Below are 16,808 nucleotides of genomic sequence, written 5' to 3' on the forward strand. Positions count from 1 at the left end.
CCAGCGCTTTTAACCAGTGATAACCCTTGCTTAGCCCCGGGGCCCAAGGAGGGCTGGATCTGGGGATTGCTGCGAGGCGGGCAGAGTCAGGGCTCAGACCCTGCCCTTGTGTCCCTGACACCCAGCATGTTGGGCCTTGTCCGTGCTCCTCCAAGGCCCTTGGAACTTTCCTGTCTTTTTTTCCTTACTGAAATTTTTCCCCCAGCTGCCAAAGTTGGGGTTAGTGACTTCACACTGAAGGAACGGTTCTCTGTAGCGCTTTAGGTTTAGTGTGTGTCCTTTATCTGAATTGCCTGCCTGCTGCTGCCCTAGACTTGATTAATCTGGCTATAATTAAGTTGTCCTCAAAGGGTTTTTTTTTCCCCCCATGGCCTCAGCCAGTTCTATGAAACAGATGCATGAGCATTCGCTGTACTATCGCTTTGGCTTATTGACTTACATTATATGTCCTTGTACGGTTGTCAAATCATATAGTGTCCCCAAGATGCTCCAATACTGTGTCCTCTGCTATTCTGACGCTATCCTATCTCGAACTGAGTGCCGGGTGAATGACAGAATCAGGACAAGGTGGAGGAGGGTGAGAAAGGCAGCTCCCCAGTTTCTGTAGGGGCATCAGAAGCTTGGTTCCTGGGGTGAGCTGCTGTGGAAGTGGCTGCCGTCTGCCTGGAGAGGACTGGGCAGCTGAGCCTTTACCTTCGAGTTCTTAGGGGCTTGGATAAGACATTGTTTTGGGTTGATTTTGGTTTTCGGCAGTGCTAGGGATTGAAACCAAGGCCTTGCTCACGTTAGGCAGGTGTTCTGCCCACTGAGTTACACACCAAACCCGACACCTTGGTAACTTAATGTCCTACACTGTATCCCTGGATCAAATTCTCCTTTAGCTTCAGGAGAGTCTTTTTTTTTTTTTTTTTTAACCTGACTTATGAAAGGTGACATTGCCATCAGCAACCCCCAATTTCAGACTCAATCCAAAGCCACTGTAAGGGTGATGGTGTCACCTTCTAGTGACATGTGTGTCACCATGCCCTCTGGCTCTGGAAGCACATATGGAGTGGTGACCTGACTCACAGCCTTCTGTCCCCAAGCCATCAGAGGTGTCTAGCATCTGTGGCAGGTAGGAAAATCTTCCCAATGTGACACTTCCCAGGCCCTTACATTCCAGACTGGTTCACCTGGGAGGCCCTGCGTAACCTTCGTGTGTCTCAGGAAATCTGCACACCCAATAAGGCCAACGTCTCAGCAAGGGCCTACCCTGGAATGTCACCCAGCACCCTGGGGTTTTTTCACAGCCGAGGCCCAACACAGGAAATTGCCACTGATTTGAGGTGAGGTCCAGAAGATCAGGGCCCAAGTAGGCACTCGCGGGATGGGATGTGGTAGTCTCTTAAGTATCTCTCTTTTGAAGTTGGGACCCAGAATACAACTTGAGATGGCGATGATCAGAGAAATCTTTATGGAGCCAGGTGGTTCACTCAGGTTTTCAAGGACGTGAGCATTGAGAGGAGTAAACCCTAAGAGGATCTTAGACCCCACAGGGAGAGCGCATTGTTTGACTGTGACCTTTCTGGCCCCCCGGGAACCTAACTGAGCAGCTGTTCCCTATCACTGCCCCACCCAACACCCCAGGGCTGAGTGAATCAAAGTCAAGGTGAAGAGCAGAGGACGCTGACAGAGTCCGATTTAGTGAGGTGTAGCAAGCGGGCAGCTCTAAGTTCTGCTTAGTTCCGCCCAGCCTGCCCGGTCATGTGACCTCCAGCATGTGGCTAGCCACAGGTAAATTGGGCACTATTTATATGCTGCACAAGGGAGGAGGTGGGAGCCTCCTCGGAGCGCACAACACAGCTGTCTGAGCAGTGTAGGTAAGGCAGTTCTCCCTTTGACTTTGTGCGCTTTTTCATTTTCACCTTAACTTTTCTTGCCCTAGATAATAGCATGGGCTCTGGGATTTCAATTTAGCTGCACTGGTCAGTAGCCATCTCTTATGTACTCTTTAATAGTTGGGGACTTCTAGAACTAGAGGAGGCTTGGAGCCATTTGGTATGACCTCTTCCTGTCTGTAGGGGGTGAGTGGACAGCAGGGGACATGTGATTCTCTCTTCCTGGTGCTGCTCAGGGGCAGACTCCACAATCTCCTCATTCATTCCTGATAAGCATGTTCTTCCTTTGACTGGCTAGACTGTCTTCTACTCCAGCAAAAGCCTTTTCACTGTCCTTTATTTTTCACCCACGCAGAAGACTACTGATAAATTCAAATTCATTTTTCTTGCCTCCTGGGATCTAGCGACTATTCCCTCAAGCCATATTTACCCCTCCCTCTTCCCTGGGATTTCTCTCCGTCTTACTGGTTTCCTTTTGAAGAGCAATAAGGACAAATGGATACTCAGGGTCACTTGGCTGGGTATATCTGAGGTTCTATCCAGTGACATCTGTGTTTCTGGACCCCTAGAAGCCCCTCAATTCAGCCTATAACCTTAGTTTCATTCCTAGAGTGACAGTATACTTCTTAGTGTCTTCTTTCACTTTGTGTCTTTTTTTTTTTCTTGTCTTTTTGAGACAGGGTCTCGCTATGCAGTTCAGGCTGGCCTTGAGCTCACTTTGTAGCTTAGGCTGGTCTCGAACTTGCAGTGATCCTCCTGCCTCAGCTTCCCAAGTGCTGGGATTACAGTGTGCCACCACACCCAGCATTCACTTCATGTCTCTAGTCTGCCTTGTGCTTTTTTTTTTTTTTTTAAACGGGTCTTGCTGTGCACTTCAGGCTGGCTTTTAACGCATGGGAGTCCTCCTGCCTCAGCCTCCCCAATGCTGGGATTACAGGCCTACACCACCACACTTTGCCTGCCTTGTGTAAATTACATCTTGCAAGTTTCCATTTCTTGCTTCAAATGAAGAAGTCCTATACATGATTTCATTTCTTCTTCTTTTTTTTTTTTTTGTGGGGGGCGGGGTACTGGGAATCGAACTGAGGCAGGCGTTTGTACCACTGAGCTATATCCCCAGCCCGATTTCATTTCTTCTTGCCCACCTTCTCTTTTCCCTAATTAGAAGTCAAGAGCAGGGATCCAATGGAATTTAGCTGTTACCAGCCATGATTAAAATGCTAAAGGGGTGAGGTTTTATTGCACAGTATACTGAATTTCTATCTTCTCACATTAAGCCACCTTTTTTTCCTTTTTCCTCCCAACTTCATTTTGGAAATTTTTTATGCCGATAGAAAAGTTGTGAGAGTTACATACACCTATTTATCCTCCCCTAGACTCATGAATAACTTCGTGGCACAACTGTCTTACCTGTCTTTTCTCCTGAGCTTGTTTGTGGCTAGAGTTGCTCACATGTACGCAAATATCACAACACTTTGCCCTTTACTCCAGTGGCACCTTCTGAGAATAAGGACATTCTCCTATAGAGCCATAATATTATGCCTGAGGAAATTAACTATGATTGCTTATTTAATAGCTCATTTTCCGTACTTCCCCCTTGGTATGTTTGTTTTTAATCTAGTAGCCAGATAAGGATCACATTTAGTTATGGCTTTTTTTTTTTTTCTTTTTTGGTGTTTTTTTGAGACAGGATCTCGCTATGCAGTTCAGGCTGGCCTTGTGCTCACTTTGTAGCCCAAGCTGACCTCAAACTTGGAAGGATCCTCCTGCCTCAGCCTCCTGGGTTGCTGGGGTTACAGGCGTGCACTACCACGCCCAGCTGGTTATGCCTTTTTAAAAAAGAGACTTCTATTAATCTCTCAGGTTATTTTATTTTATTTTATTTTGTCCTTTTGAGACTGGTTCTCACTATGCAGTTCAGGATGGCCTTGAGCTCACTTTATTTTTTTGTTTTTTGTTTTGTTTTTTTCCCCCCAGTACCAGGAATCGAACTCACAACCTTGAGCTTGCCAGGCAGGCGCTGTGCCGCTGAGCTAAATCCCCAGCCCCCCTTGAGCTCACTTTATAGCCCAGGCTGGCCTCGAACTCACAACGATCCTCCTGCTTCTGCCTCCCAAGTGCTGGGATTATAGGCATGCGCCACCACACCCGGCTAATCTCTCAGGTTGGTTAGCACTACCTGCCATACCCTTGTGTTTTGTTTATGACAGTTTGAAAAGTAATCTTCCATCTGTTCCATATTCTAGATTTTTCTTTCTGTTTCCTTGAGGTAGTATCTAACTTGTTCCTGCCTCCCTGTATTTCCTATAAATGGGAAGTTGGATCTTGGACCTGGTTAAACATTCCCAACATTGTGTATTTCATAATATATTACTGTAGTTCCTAACTAATCATGCTAAGTTTTTGTTTTTTCTTTTATTTTGTTTTTTCTTTTTGTTTTTTCTCTTGAGAGCCTTGCACGTGTAAGCCCACGCTCTGCCATTGAGCTACACATGGTCATGCTGAGATTAGTCACGTGAGGTGGCAATCACCAGGTTTCTCACTGTAAAAGTACATGACACTCCTAGTAAGTGGTCAGTAGGTGATACTTTGGCGTTCTGTAAATATTCTGCTCCCCACAGCCTTTGGCCCAGGGCTTCTAGTGTCTGTTGATTCTTCCTGATTGAGTATTACTTTGGGAGTAAAGCCCAGTGATGAATTAATGTTAATGGAACATAAGTATTGATGTGAACAATTCAGAAAAGAAAAGAAATTTCATCTGGGTTTTGAAATCATCAGGAGGCATGCAGCCATTAAATTTTGCTAATGTGGTTGTCATTTTGTGTGATTTAGGCTGATAGGAAATTGCGCATTAGAAGCTCAAACATTGTGCTATCCGGAAGGTGGCTGGAAGGCAGAAAGAAGGCTGAATGGAGCTAGAACGAAGTCATGGTGTGTTCCCACAGCAGAGACTATTTTCAGTATTTGACAGTTATTTGTATTCTTACTTACTTTTCTTTCCTTTATTCACTTTCTACATTCCTCACCCCCGAACCCCCAGCCTTCTTGCATGGAGAGGTTGAACCCAGGGCCTTGCACATGGCAGGCAAATGCTCTGCCGCTGAGCTCCATCCCCAGTGATTTTTATTTTGTTTTGTGACACGGTCTCTCCGAGTTGCCCAAGCTGGCCTTGAACTTCCTAAAGCTTCCTGAGTAACTGGGATTGCACGGATGTGCCACCAGTCCTTGCACTAGGAATCTTTCATTCTAATTATCATATCCCTCCCCTCAACTGACCCAGCATGCCCAGTGGATGACACAGTTCCTGAGACTCAGGGAGGATCATCCTTTCCAGCAAGGGAGGGGAAGAGTGGACAGAGTAGTTCCTGAACCAAGGTGTCTGACAATGCGATGTCAGGATGGGAAATTTGAAAACCTTCTCTTTGAGCAGTAAAGGGCCCTGGAGAAATCAACTCTCCTCTCTACATGGAGAGTGTCTGTCGTCCACCTTCCATTTGTAACATCTCTACCTGGTGGGAGAATTCTTGAGAATTCAAAGCAGAAATCAGGGTACACTTTGAAGTATAGTTGTCTTCTAGCGAGATTCATCATAGACGAGCCTCTCCAATCTTTGGTATTCCCTTCACCTCCTTTACCTTAGAATTTCTTTTTTTTTGGTACCAGGAATCAAACTCAGGACCTTGCGCTTGCCAGGCAGGCGCTTATGCCACTGAGGTATATCCTCTGCCCTTTCCTTTACCTTAAAAGACAAGAGCTGACGTAGGAATCAGACTGCTGGGGGAAGTGAAGATATGAAGGGTGTTTGTCTGTTCTTTGAATTTATAGGCCACCCAGAAATCCATCACTCCCAAATAACCGTGAGGTGGGGATTTTCTTAGGCGGAAGGAGCTGCCTACGTGCTATGTAGGCTCTTCTTGCGAAGGCCTCATTTTGTTTTGTCTTGAGAATGTTGAGATCCTGCAGAACACTTCAGAAAATTCAGATAAAAGGTGAAAAGATGACGTGGCTTCCTTTTCTTGAGAACTGCACAAATGACAGAATGGCCACTGCCTTTGCCTGATGAACACGTTATACGTGCTGGCCTTACTTGTGGCGCCCTGGCTGTATAGTTAGCGTATCCCTTATTTTTTCCCACAGTGACATCTCCAGAAGGGTTTCTCTTGGCCCAACTCTCCAGCTGCCTCCAGATGTGGTCTGCATCTTGGGAAGTCAGGCACAGAGCCAGAAATGGCTTTCACTGGCGCTTGCTAGAGCTGCACACTTAAATATGGAATCAGTGATTAACCGAGGGCCTGGCTAAGAAGCTCTTCCTGTGTACACGAATGCCGTTGCTCTTTTGCAGGGAGGGCGATAGGCTTTCTTAGTAGAGGACATGATGTTACTCCTGTATTTTGAATCTAGCTTCCTGAGTTTCTTCTCCCCGTTGAGATTGAAGTTGGTGGCTGGTGTTGAAGAGGTATCCAGAGCTCCAGGTTCAGTTTTCCCAGCCTGGATGGATGGGATCTCCGTGGGCTTTCCATGGAGGACTTCTAACTCTTGTCCCGTCATATCGGTGATTTTGGTTTCACCACAACTTCCCTCCGAGTGTTCTGGAGGGAAGCAACTTTAAGTGGCACCAGACCCCAGGGCGCTCAGGGGACAGCCTGCCCGGCTAATCCCAGCACGAGTACCGAAATAGAAAAATAATCCCTGTGAGCCTGCTTGGAGGACCTTTCCCTGCTCACTGCAGCTCTGTTCTCGGGGAAATGTTTAGAATTCTCAGTGCCTGTTTTACTTTGTTCTTCTCCAGGCTAACATTTCTCTCCTCCAGCAAAAGTGCTGCATCTCAGGGACAGCGCAGAGGCTGGACGCCTCTGTGTCCAGCCATCTTGCCCCACTGACAAAGGCAAATACAAACAGCAGAACAGGTTGTAGGAAAGCATGTACAATCCATCCTCATCTTATTAAAAACCCGTATGCGTACACACGCACGGAGGAGGATGAGGGCCAGTGTTCACTGTGCCGGTCTATGGGTGAGGCACGCATCATTTGTACCTTTTAGTTCTTGTTCATCTGCATTTTCTTATTTCCTGTAATGCAAGCAGAGCTTCTGTTGTGAGAAGCGTTGTTTTCTCTTCAAGAGGGGAAGTGAGGGCTGGGTGTGTGGCTCAGTGGTAGAGCGCTTGCCCTGGTGCGCACAAGGGCCTGGGGTTTGAGCCCCAGCCTCCTCCCCCACACCCTCAGAAAAGTGGGGGAGGTAAGAAGAACAGTGCTAATACTGCTTCAAAGCCCGGCAGCATGAGAAAATGACTCATAACTTGTTTGTGAACAGTCGTTGTTGAACTTTTGCCATGTGTCAGCTCTCACTGGCTGTCCCTTCTGGAATCTTCTCTTGGTGTTTGGGGCTGACTAGGCCACATGCTGTTGGAGGGGTGGCGAGTAGTCTTGTCTTCCATGTCTCAGGCTTCTCTCTTCTACCTTGACCTAAAGATAATAGTGGAAAAGCCTCCTCTACGTCCAGCTGGAACCCACTGGTCAGGGGCTGCTTTCCCCAGGTGAATCACTATACCCGCTCTACGAGCTTTCTCTGGCCACGCTGCAGAGAGCAGCCAGAGGTGCCTCATCTCTTGCAGCTTCTGCTGCCTTCCTCCTACCTGGACCCTACTGCGGCGTGCTAAGAACTGTCCCCTTATCCTTCCCAGGATAAGGGTGCTGGCATGGTCAGGCCAGAGCTGACTTCCAGCAAAAGGTCCTGGGAGCAGCAGAGACAAACCGATGTCCTGCAGGGGCATCTGCCAGGGGCAGCCCCCCGGGCTTGTACCTGGCATGTAGGGAGCAGATGCCATAGCCCTGCCAGCAGCTTTCTGTCTCCTCCTCCCGCATCAGCAGTGTTTGTCGCAGGCTGACACAGAGTGGGCACTCGGGCCTTCTTACTATGGTGTGCTGGGCCCTTCTCCCACTCTTGGTTCAGGAGCTCACCTGCCGCGTGAGCTCTCTGCTGGGGCGACTGTCCCCCAACAGGCCTGTCCGCTCACAGCCCCTCTCCCGAAAGCCTGTAAGCACAGCAGTTGGGACACAGAGCAAGTGGCTCTGGAAGATAGCACCTATGTCATCTTATCGCCAGCTTGTGCTGTTTTATTTTGGTTTTTCCATTTGCTGTTGCCCAAGACCCAAGGCATCCGGCACGACTCAGCTTCGTGGTGACACAGCCTGGCCTGGTGCCAGGGGCCTCGCCAGGTGGTTGGGCTGCGGAGGTACAGCATGCGATGGGCCGATAATGCCCTACAGTGCTGTAAACAGGACACTCCACCCTCCCACGGCCACCAGCCGGTGCCCTGTGCCTGCTGCTTGGTCAGCTCTGATACGGAAGCCGATTACGGCTTTCCCTCCCTCTTCCCTAAATCTGAGAGGGGTGCTTTCCAGAAATGAAACCAGTTCATCTTCCAACCACAGGCAACCGTTGTGACTCGTCAGTGCCTTCCACCCTTCAGCCATAATCACGCGAGTGCAGGGCAGGACCCCTACCCAGATCTTTCCGGTGGGATAAACCCAGGGCTGCTATCTCAACTACTGTCACTGTGAGATTTCTGCGGGCAGGTTCCCAGCGGAGGCTGTTGTCACCGGGTGGCAGAACTTGTGTGCTGACCTGCAGCTTTGGATGCACAAGTCTCCAAGCACGTTGTGTCCCCCTGCACCATTTGTCACAGGGGGCATCCATGACTAGTGAGACTGTCACTAGTGAGGAGGGGGCATTGACACTAAGGCATACGCCTTTCCCCAGGGAACAAGAGGCCACAGGCCTAGGGATGCAGTGGCTGGAACTTAGGTGCACATCTTTCCCCACTGCCTCACACCCACCTTCTGTCCTGGAGGACCAAAGTGTGACTGCATCTCTTTTCTTTCCAGTATCCCTAAGAGGTCGTAGAGGCCGGGTTGTGTTGTTTGCAGAGGGAGCGTGGGCTGGGGAGGCTGGTGGTAGTGGCAGAGCTGTGATCAGACTGGTGCTGTCCACATCTTGGCCCCACTTGGTGTTAAGGAACCGTGCTGTGCCAGTCTGTGGTTCCTTGAAGTTTGGCAGTGTCTGATTTGGCTTTGGTACTTGATTTGAGGGAAAGTGACCCCGTGGATTAACCTGTACAGTTTTGGTGCTCCAATTAGCAGGTACTTACCAAACCATTTGGGGGAGGTTCATAAAATGAGCAGTAGATTTTTTTTTTTTGTACCGGTAATCGAACTCATGACCTCAGGCTTGCCAGGCAAGCGCTTAAGCCACTGAGATATAACCCCGGCCCTAGCAATAGATTTTTAAATTTTATTACTGTCAAAATCTCTGGCCGAGCGTGGTGGCGGATGTCTGTAATCTCAGCACTTAGGAGGCTGAGGCAGGGAGAATCACTATGAGTTTGAAGCCAGCTGGGACTATGTAGTGAGACTTTCTAAAAAAAAAAAAAAAAATCTAATCTCTTTTTTTAGGTGCCCCCTTCCTTACTTCCTAGACATGAGAGAAACATGGCATTTTAGAAAGGGGCCGGGTGAGCCTGGTATGGTGGCACAAACTTGTGATCCCAGCACTCGGAGGCTGAAACAGGAAGATCACTGAGTTTGAGGCCAGCCTGAACTACATAGCAACACCCTGTCTCCATAAAGGGGAAGGGGGCTGTGTGAGGGGCTTGAGGGGTTGGGAGGAACATTGGCACCTTGCTGAGGGCTCTGAGACAGAAGAACATTCTGTCCCGGGCCAGCAAGGAGCTGAGTCAGCACCTGGACTAGGCTGTCTCCACTATGGAAATAAAGCTGAGACCCAGTCTGCTCCTCGTTGCAAGAAAAGAAACTGAGGCACATCCTCCTCCTGCTGGACTTAGATGTAGTGACATTCTTGCAGGTCTGAAGGTTGAAATGAAGTGTGGGGGATAAAGTTGGGGGTGAACTAGGGAACCTGTTACAAACTTCCCGGGTGGCAAGGTTGCAGGGAGGGTAAGAGAGAGGCTGGGCCTTCCGGAATCTCAGGGAGAAAGAGCCAGGCAGCTACAGGGTCTCTGCTCAAGGTGAGTGGCTGGGGATGGATACGGCAGGCGAACTTCGGCTCTGTGGTGGAATTAGAGCAGGCTTTCCCTTCTAGAAACGATTTTTCAATTTCATGGAAGTTCTTGGGTGCCTGCCAAATGCCAGCCCTATGCTGTAGGCACTGTGGGGGACACGAAGATAGAAGAGCAGGCCTGGGTGTCCGGTTGTTTATTATCCAGGAGTCACAAATCCCCCCTGCCCTGGGTGGTTAATTACTAGAAGAGGACAAAGTATACAGAAAAAACTCAGGGCTTCCTGGGCCTCACAGGGGATTCCCAGGATCCAGCAGGCAGCAAGGGCAGAGGGGAAATGGTGTGTACCCTGGTATGCTTTGTCCGGGATCTAGTGGGGGAGGCGTAAAAGGATGTAAGTGGAACGGAACGTGCACCCTCTGGCTCCCATCTCTGAAAGAGCTTTGGAAGAGTTTAAACATAGCAATGTTAAGATCATTGAAAGTTACATGTTATAGGCCAGTATATATTGATTTAGGAAGATGTTGATGATGTAAGGAGAAAACATACAGAAAACGTTATATGCAATATGACCCCATTTTTATTTTATATAATTTATATGTATATAAATCACATATTTATATACTCACAATAAGGAGTACAGGAATTTATGTCTCATAGTATGTTATCTCCGGATGTTGAAATGTGTGCATGTATAAAATATGTCTCCTAACTTTTCTACAATTCACACTGTTTATAATTGTCTTTTTGTTCTGTTTTGTTTTGGTACTGAGGATTGGACCTAGGGCCTTTGCACTGAGCCATGTCCTAAGCTCTTTTAAAAATTTTTTTATTTTGAGGCTTAGTCACTGTGTTGCCCAGGCTGGGCTTGAATTTGCAATCCTCCTGCCTCAGCCTCCCAGAGTGCTAGGACTAGAGGTTTACATCACACCTGGTTTATAAATCATTGTTAAGTTCTAAGTGGACCCATGATATATGATGACTGAGGGAAATGATTAGAAATATGTCAGGGACTTGATAAAGCCTTAAAGTAAAAAGTTGGCTTTTCAAAGCCTGGGCATGGTGGCATACACCTGTAATCCCAGCACTCAGGAGGCTGAGGCAAGAGGATTATCATGAGTTCAAGTTCAGCCTGGGCCATATGGTGAGACAGTCTCAAAAAAACAAAACTAAACTGAAAAAAAAAAGTTGGCTACTCAGTGACATTGATGTCATCCAGATGGCTGGGGGAGACCCTCTCAATATCCAGTACTATGGGAATGGCTAAGCAATTACTGAAGAGAATCACATAGTCTTTAAAATGATAAATATGTAAGTTACTGATACTTGGAAATAATGGGTTATAACATGGGTAGAAAAAGGCAGAAACTAATGTAGTACATTTTGTATTGGTTAGTGAAAAGTATGTCAAATATATCTCAATGAATTTAGAGACTATGCTTGGTATCTTGTGGTTCAATATAAATAACCTAAAAATGACCAGTAAACATCTTAAGCTTACAGGTCAGTGGCATTAAGTACATTCTCAATGTTGCTTCCATTTCCAGAACTGCTTGGGGTTTTGTTTTGTTTTATTTGAGACGAGATCTCTCTGTGTTGCCCAGGTTGCCTCCAGCTTGGCGATCTTCTTACCTCAGCCTCTCAAATGCTGGATTTAAGGTTGTGCACCACCATACCCAGCCACAATTTAGTTTTTCTTTCTTTGCTACTGGAGATCGAACCCAGGGCCTTCACAACGAGCTATATCCCCAGCAGGCCCCCCTCCCCTTTATTTTTATTTATTTATTTATTTATTGTTTTTGTTTTTTTTTCTGGTACCAGGAATCAAACTCACGACCTCACGCTTGCCAGGCAGGCGCTGTGCTGCTGAGCTAAACCCCAGCCCCTCCTCCCTTTTATTTTTTATTTTGAGCCAGGTCTTGCTAAGTTGTTAAGTTGCCCAGGCTGGGTTCACACTTTTGATTCTCCTGCCTTGACCTCCTAGAGTGGTGGAATTATAGGTTTTACCACCACGCCTGGCTTGCTTACTTGCTTGCTTTGTTTCTTTCTTTGTTTCTTTGTTTGTTTGTTTCTTTCTTTCTCTCTCTCCTTCTTTTCTTCTTTCTCTCTTTCTTTCCTTCTTTCTCTCTCTTCCTTCCTTCCTTCTTTCTTTCCTTCCTTCCTTCCTTCCTTTCTTCCTTTGTGATGATCTTACTAGGTTACCTGACTGGTCTGGAACTTGCACTCCTCCTGCCTCAGTCTCCCAAGTGGCTGGGATTCCAGGCTAACTTTTTTTTTAATCATCTCAAACAGAAACTCTACGCCTATTAAAGAATAACTCCTACTCCCTCCTAAATTCCTGGTAACCTCTATTTTGCTTTCTGTCCCCAGCATGAATCTGCCCCTCCCGGGTGCCTTCTCTAAGAGGACTCGTACAGTGTTTGTCCTTCCTGCCTGTCTTGTGTCACTTGGTGTCATCTGTGTCATAGTGCGGGTCACTTACACTTTTGGCTATGGTGATGGATGCTGGTGTGATCGTGGGTGTACAAATATCTTTCCAACTCCCTGCTTTTAGCTCTTTGAAGGGTATAGATCTGTTGGCAGAATTCTGGATCACAAGGAAATTCTGTGTTTAAATATTTGAGGAGCTGCCAACCCTTAGTACCTTTTTAATGTAAAGCTCTTCAAGTCTGCTTATACCTACAGTCCCGGTTCTTTTTGGTGAGCTCAATACACACATAAATTATCCAGGGATTACTCTACCTGTGGGAGCATTGTCTTCTGTGTGAGGGGGTGATCCTTTATAGAACTAAGTGGAGTGTTTTGAACTTGACCGTGGAAAACAGGGTCCACTCAGACCGCTGAAACTTCCAGCTCCTTCCAGAGCCCTTATAGTATATCAGTAGTCTCAACTTTTACTTTCTCCTAGAAATCTTAAACCAAGGGTGGATTTCTATCTACATTATTTTTGTCCCATTCAGACAAAAGTTATTAGAGACAGCAGAGAACCAAAGACCTGGACATTTTCCTAAGGTGGACTTCTCTGTCCTGGAGTAAGAGTTGATAGTAGTTGTCTTGTTCTCTTCATCTCAGTCACCTGGGTTCCAGCTAGTCCTGAAGGAAGCTAGAAGACACCTTGAGTTGCCTGAGTTGAACTTGTGTAGTGCATAGGAGCCCTGCTGTGGGCGGGAGAGCAGGGAAGGGCCAGGAGATGAAAGATGGAAGAAACTTAGTTTTTGTCTACCTAGAGTCCCTACCACCCACCTTGTCCCTCTTTTTGGTTTGTTTGTTTGTTTGTTTTGAGACAGGACCTCACTATGCACTTCAGGCTGGCCTTGAGCACACACCGTGTGGCCCAGGCTGGCCTAGACTTTCACAGATCCTCCTGCCTCAGCCTCCTGAGTGCTGGGATTATAGGCGTGTACCCTCATACCTGGCAAGAGTTTTCTCTTTAATGATGAGAAACTGCCACTTCCAGGAAAGTCAGTGTGGAGACCTAGAAATTCATGCTCCTTTGGGAATAAGAAAAAGAAGGCACGTATAAGGTAAACCCTAAATCCAAAGTGCAATGGTATAATAACTTGCTTGCAGTGCTGGAGGCTCCCAAGTCAGTCAGGGAAGCTCTAGGCAGACTCCGCTTTCATAGGCTGCCTTCACTCTTCCGGAGGGCAGTGAGGTGTGACTCTGGCTAGGCTTCGAGAAGAAGGCTGGCGGCCACGCCTCCGTCCTCGTTCTCGCTGCTGACGCAAGGTGTGCGGGCTATGCTCTCTTCCAGCCAGCGTCCCATGCTCGGTGGCCTCAGAAAAGTCAGCGTGTAGGCCTCAGCTGCCCCAGGTCCGGCGTACGTTCTCCCTGGACACCATCCTCAGCTCCTACCTTCTGGGCCAGTGGCCACGAGAAGCAGATGGGGCCTTCGCCTGCTGTACCAATGACAAAGCCACCCAGGTAATGCCATTCTCTGATGGCGGGGTCAGGACGGGGAGGCTGGCCGGGGGGCCTTTTACCAGTATGAGAGCCTTTGCTCCTGGGTTTGGGGTATGCACGGCAGCTTTTCACGAGCTCGTGTGTTTGCAACCTTACACTTTTCTTATTGTTGTTGTTTTTTGGAGACAGGGTCTCGCTATACAATTCAGGCCGGCCTTGAGCTCACTTTGTAGCCCAGGCTGGTCTCGAACTTGCAACGATCCTCCTGCCTCAGCCTCCCAAGTGCCGGGATTACAGGGGTGTGCCACCACGCCTGGCTACACTTTTATTTTTGTCTTTTTGAGACAGGGTCTCATATGCAGTTCAGGCGGCCTTAAGCTCACTTTGTAGCCCAGGCTGGCCTTAAACTCGCAACAGTCCTCCTGCCTCAGCCTCCTGAGTGCTGGGATTATAGGTGTGCACCACCACCCCAGCTTTACTTGGCTTTATGTGTTGTTTGGTTTTTCTTTTTGGATTTTTTTTGAGACACGATCTCTATATGTAGTTCAGGCTGGCCTTGAATTCATGGTGATCTTCCTGCCTCAGCCTCCACAAAGTACTGGGATTATAGCTATGCACCCCCGTGCCTGGCACTTCTCTCAGTCCACTTGTCAGTTTTTGGGTAAGATAGTGTTAACCTGAGCAAGAAATCCCATGTGAAGTTCTGTGAAGCAATTTCTTAATCGGATTCAGGACTTCAACATTCTCAGCAGTTAAGTTGGTAATACCAAGTTGGGCCAGCATTTTGATGTAGTTTAAGCTGATTCCTGTTCAAGGTGGAAACGGGAGGAAAGAGCCTGGGGCTGGGAATCAGCCCCTTGCCCGCCTGGGGTGAGTCAGGCAGGCCAGCGCTTCTCTGCACAGGGTGGGGTGTGCCTGCTCTACGCATCTGCAGAGGGCATGGTGGTCAGGTGACAAGTGCCCCATGTGGGTTACCCTCCCTCCCCTTCTGAGCACATCCTGCCACTTCCTTTATTTTTTGTGAATCCGTTTTCAAATGTTATTAATGAATGTGTAAGTACCCAGGCCTGGCCTGTTCTTGGCATGTTGGAATGAAGGCTAAGGAAATTAAGACAAGCTTTGGCCTCTCTAAGCCTGGATTCCAGTTCCATGAAGGCCAGGGAGCAGATAGCCAAGGGATGAGATGGGGCCAGATGTCTGGCAGAGTTTTCAGGAAGAGAATTATCTTGGGAATACTCCACCTTGAACCAAGACAGTTGTAAAACAAGTTTAAGTAACAAGTTAAAAATCACTGACCTTCTGTGGGCCATGGTGATGCATGCCTGTGATCCCCACTCTCAGGAGGCTGAGGCAGGAGGATCACCACAAGTTTGAGGCCAGCCTGAATTACATAGCAAGACCCTGTCTCCAAACAAAAATATCAATGGCCTTCTTTAGAGATCTATGAGTAAAAAGACAAGGGAAGATACACCCCAGGTAGCAGATGGAGTAGACCTTTCTGGGAGCCTTAGTGTTTATGCTTTGTCCTTTGTTAAGGCCAAGTAGAATAGGCTGCACCCCGCACAGGCCAGGAGCATGGGTCTGGTTCTCTGGAGGTGAGTGCTCAGGCCAGATGACATCTAATCAAAGAGGGCTTCCTGGAAGAGCAGGCTGGAGGTTGCTTTGAACATGTAGGCTAAAGGCCGGGGATATAGCTCAGCGGCACAAACGCCTGCCTAGCAAAAGCGCAAGGTCCTGAGTTCGATTCCCGGTACCAAAAAAAAAAAAAAAATCAAAATTTGAACCTGTAGGCTCATGCCCTTTGTCACAGTGGTAGCCCACCTGTCTCCGCCTTGGTCGTTTCCTCTTGCCAGGAAGTCGCCATCCTACTCCTCAGAGATTTCTGTCTTCTAAGTGCAGATTGGCCTCTGACGGTCCCTGGCAGGGTGAGAACCTGGGCTCTAGGCTGTGTGTTTTTGCTTGGGCTCCAGCTGCAGGCCAGATCTGTTATGTAACAAGTCTGGGCTTCTTGCCACGGCGAGGCAGAGGTCAGCGATGCGCCTCCATGGGTCTGGCAGGGCCCCGCCACACAGCTTTCCTCTTGCCCCAGGATGGGCTCCAGCCCTCGAGGAACTCTTAGCAACCTGTCAATATTGTGGCTGCAGCAGGAGGTGGGAGAATTCTTGGCGGCGTAGGCATCCAAACCCAGCTATGCACTCAGCCCATCTTTCATTCCTGGTCTTCTGGGAATTTTCTGCTTCTAGGTTTTGGGCTCCCTTCAAATTCCAGTTTAAGGTCCCTGGCCTGGCATAGGCTGCCTCCCTCGACACTGGTATGACACTGTGAAGGCCTGAGGCATGCAGGACGTATCCCTGCCTCCCCCAGAGAGGATGGAGATGGGAAGCTTTTAGGAGGGGGGTACAGGGAGTGTGGAAGAGGGGAGAGGGACTGGAGGGAGGCAGGGACTTGCGAAGTCCCTGAAAGGTGGTTTATGGGGGTGTAGGGATGGAACCCAGGGCTTTGCATATGCTGGGCAAGTGCCCTGCTGCTGAGCTAAACCCCTAGACCACTGGAAGCTTTTAAGCTGTTAAAAACGAACAGATTCCAGATCTTTCCCCAGTTGCTTTGAGGGACAGTGGGCTATCCATCACCTTCTGTCCTTTCTTCTCCAGCTCCACGGTGCTGGAGTGTATTACCTGCTTCCCCCATCATAACTGGCAGGCAGCCCTGCTACTCTCTGACTTGCCTGAGCCCCCTCCCCCGACTGAAGCTGGCAGCCAGCAGGTGTGTTTGGAGACCACTTCAGCCCTGGCATTCCTGGGGGGCGGGCAGGCCCTGCAGCGAGGTCAGCAGCCATGGCCATGCTTGTTCAGAATGGCCCCTGCCTCTGCACCCCTTAGAGTGAGCAAGGGCACTGCCCACTCTGAGCCCGTTTTGGACCCAGGCCACAAGCACAGAACACCCACCAGTATTTAGGCTTTCTGTGTGTGTGTGTGTGTGTGAAGCTTTTTCAGAGGGCAGGAGAGACTTCAAA

General features: G+C 48.4%; 1 protein-coding gene across 5 annotated transcripts in view; it reads left to right on the forward strand.

Moving 5' to 3' along the window:
* Positions 1-16,808, forward strand: part of Fam117a (family with sequence similarity 117, member A) — a 43,307-nt gene that overhangs the window by 11,863 nt on the left and 14,636 nt on the right. For all 5 annotated transcript variants that reach the window (XM_005394191.2, XM_005394189.2, XM_005394192.2 and 2 more), the window contains one exon: positions 13,647-13,816. In XM_005394191.2, coding sequence (XP_005394248.1) covers positions 13,647-13,816 — 170 coding nt within the window. The remainder of the gene's footprint in view (positions 1-13,646; positions 13,817-16,808) is intronic.

This window comes from Chinchilla lanigera, unplaced genomic scaffold, assembly GCF_000276665.1.
Source record: "Chinchilla lanigera isolate Chin_1 unplaced genomic scaffold, ChiLan1.0 scaffold00050, whole genome shotgun sequence".
NCBI classification, from domain to species: Eukaryota; Metazoa; Chordata; class Mammalia; order Rodentia; family Chinchillidae; genus Chinchilla; species Chinchilla lanigera.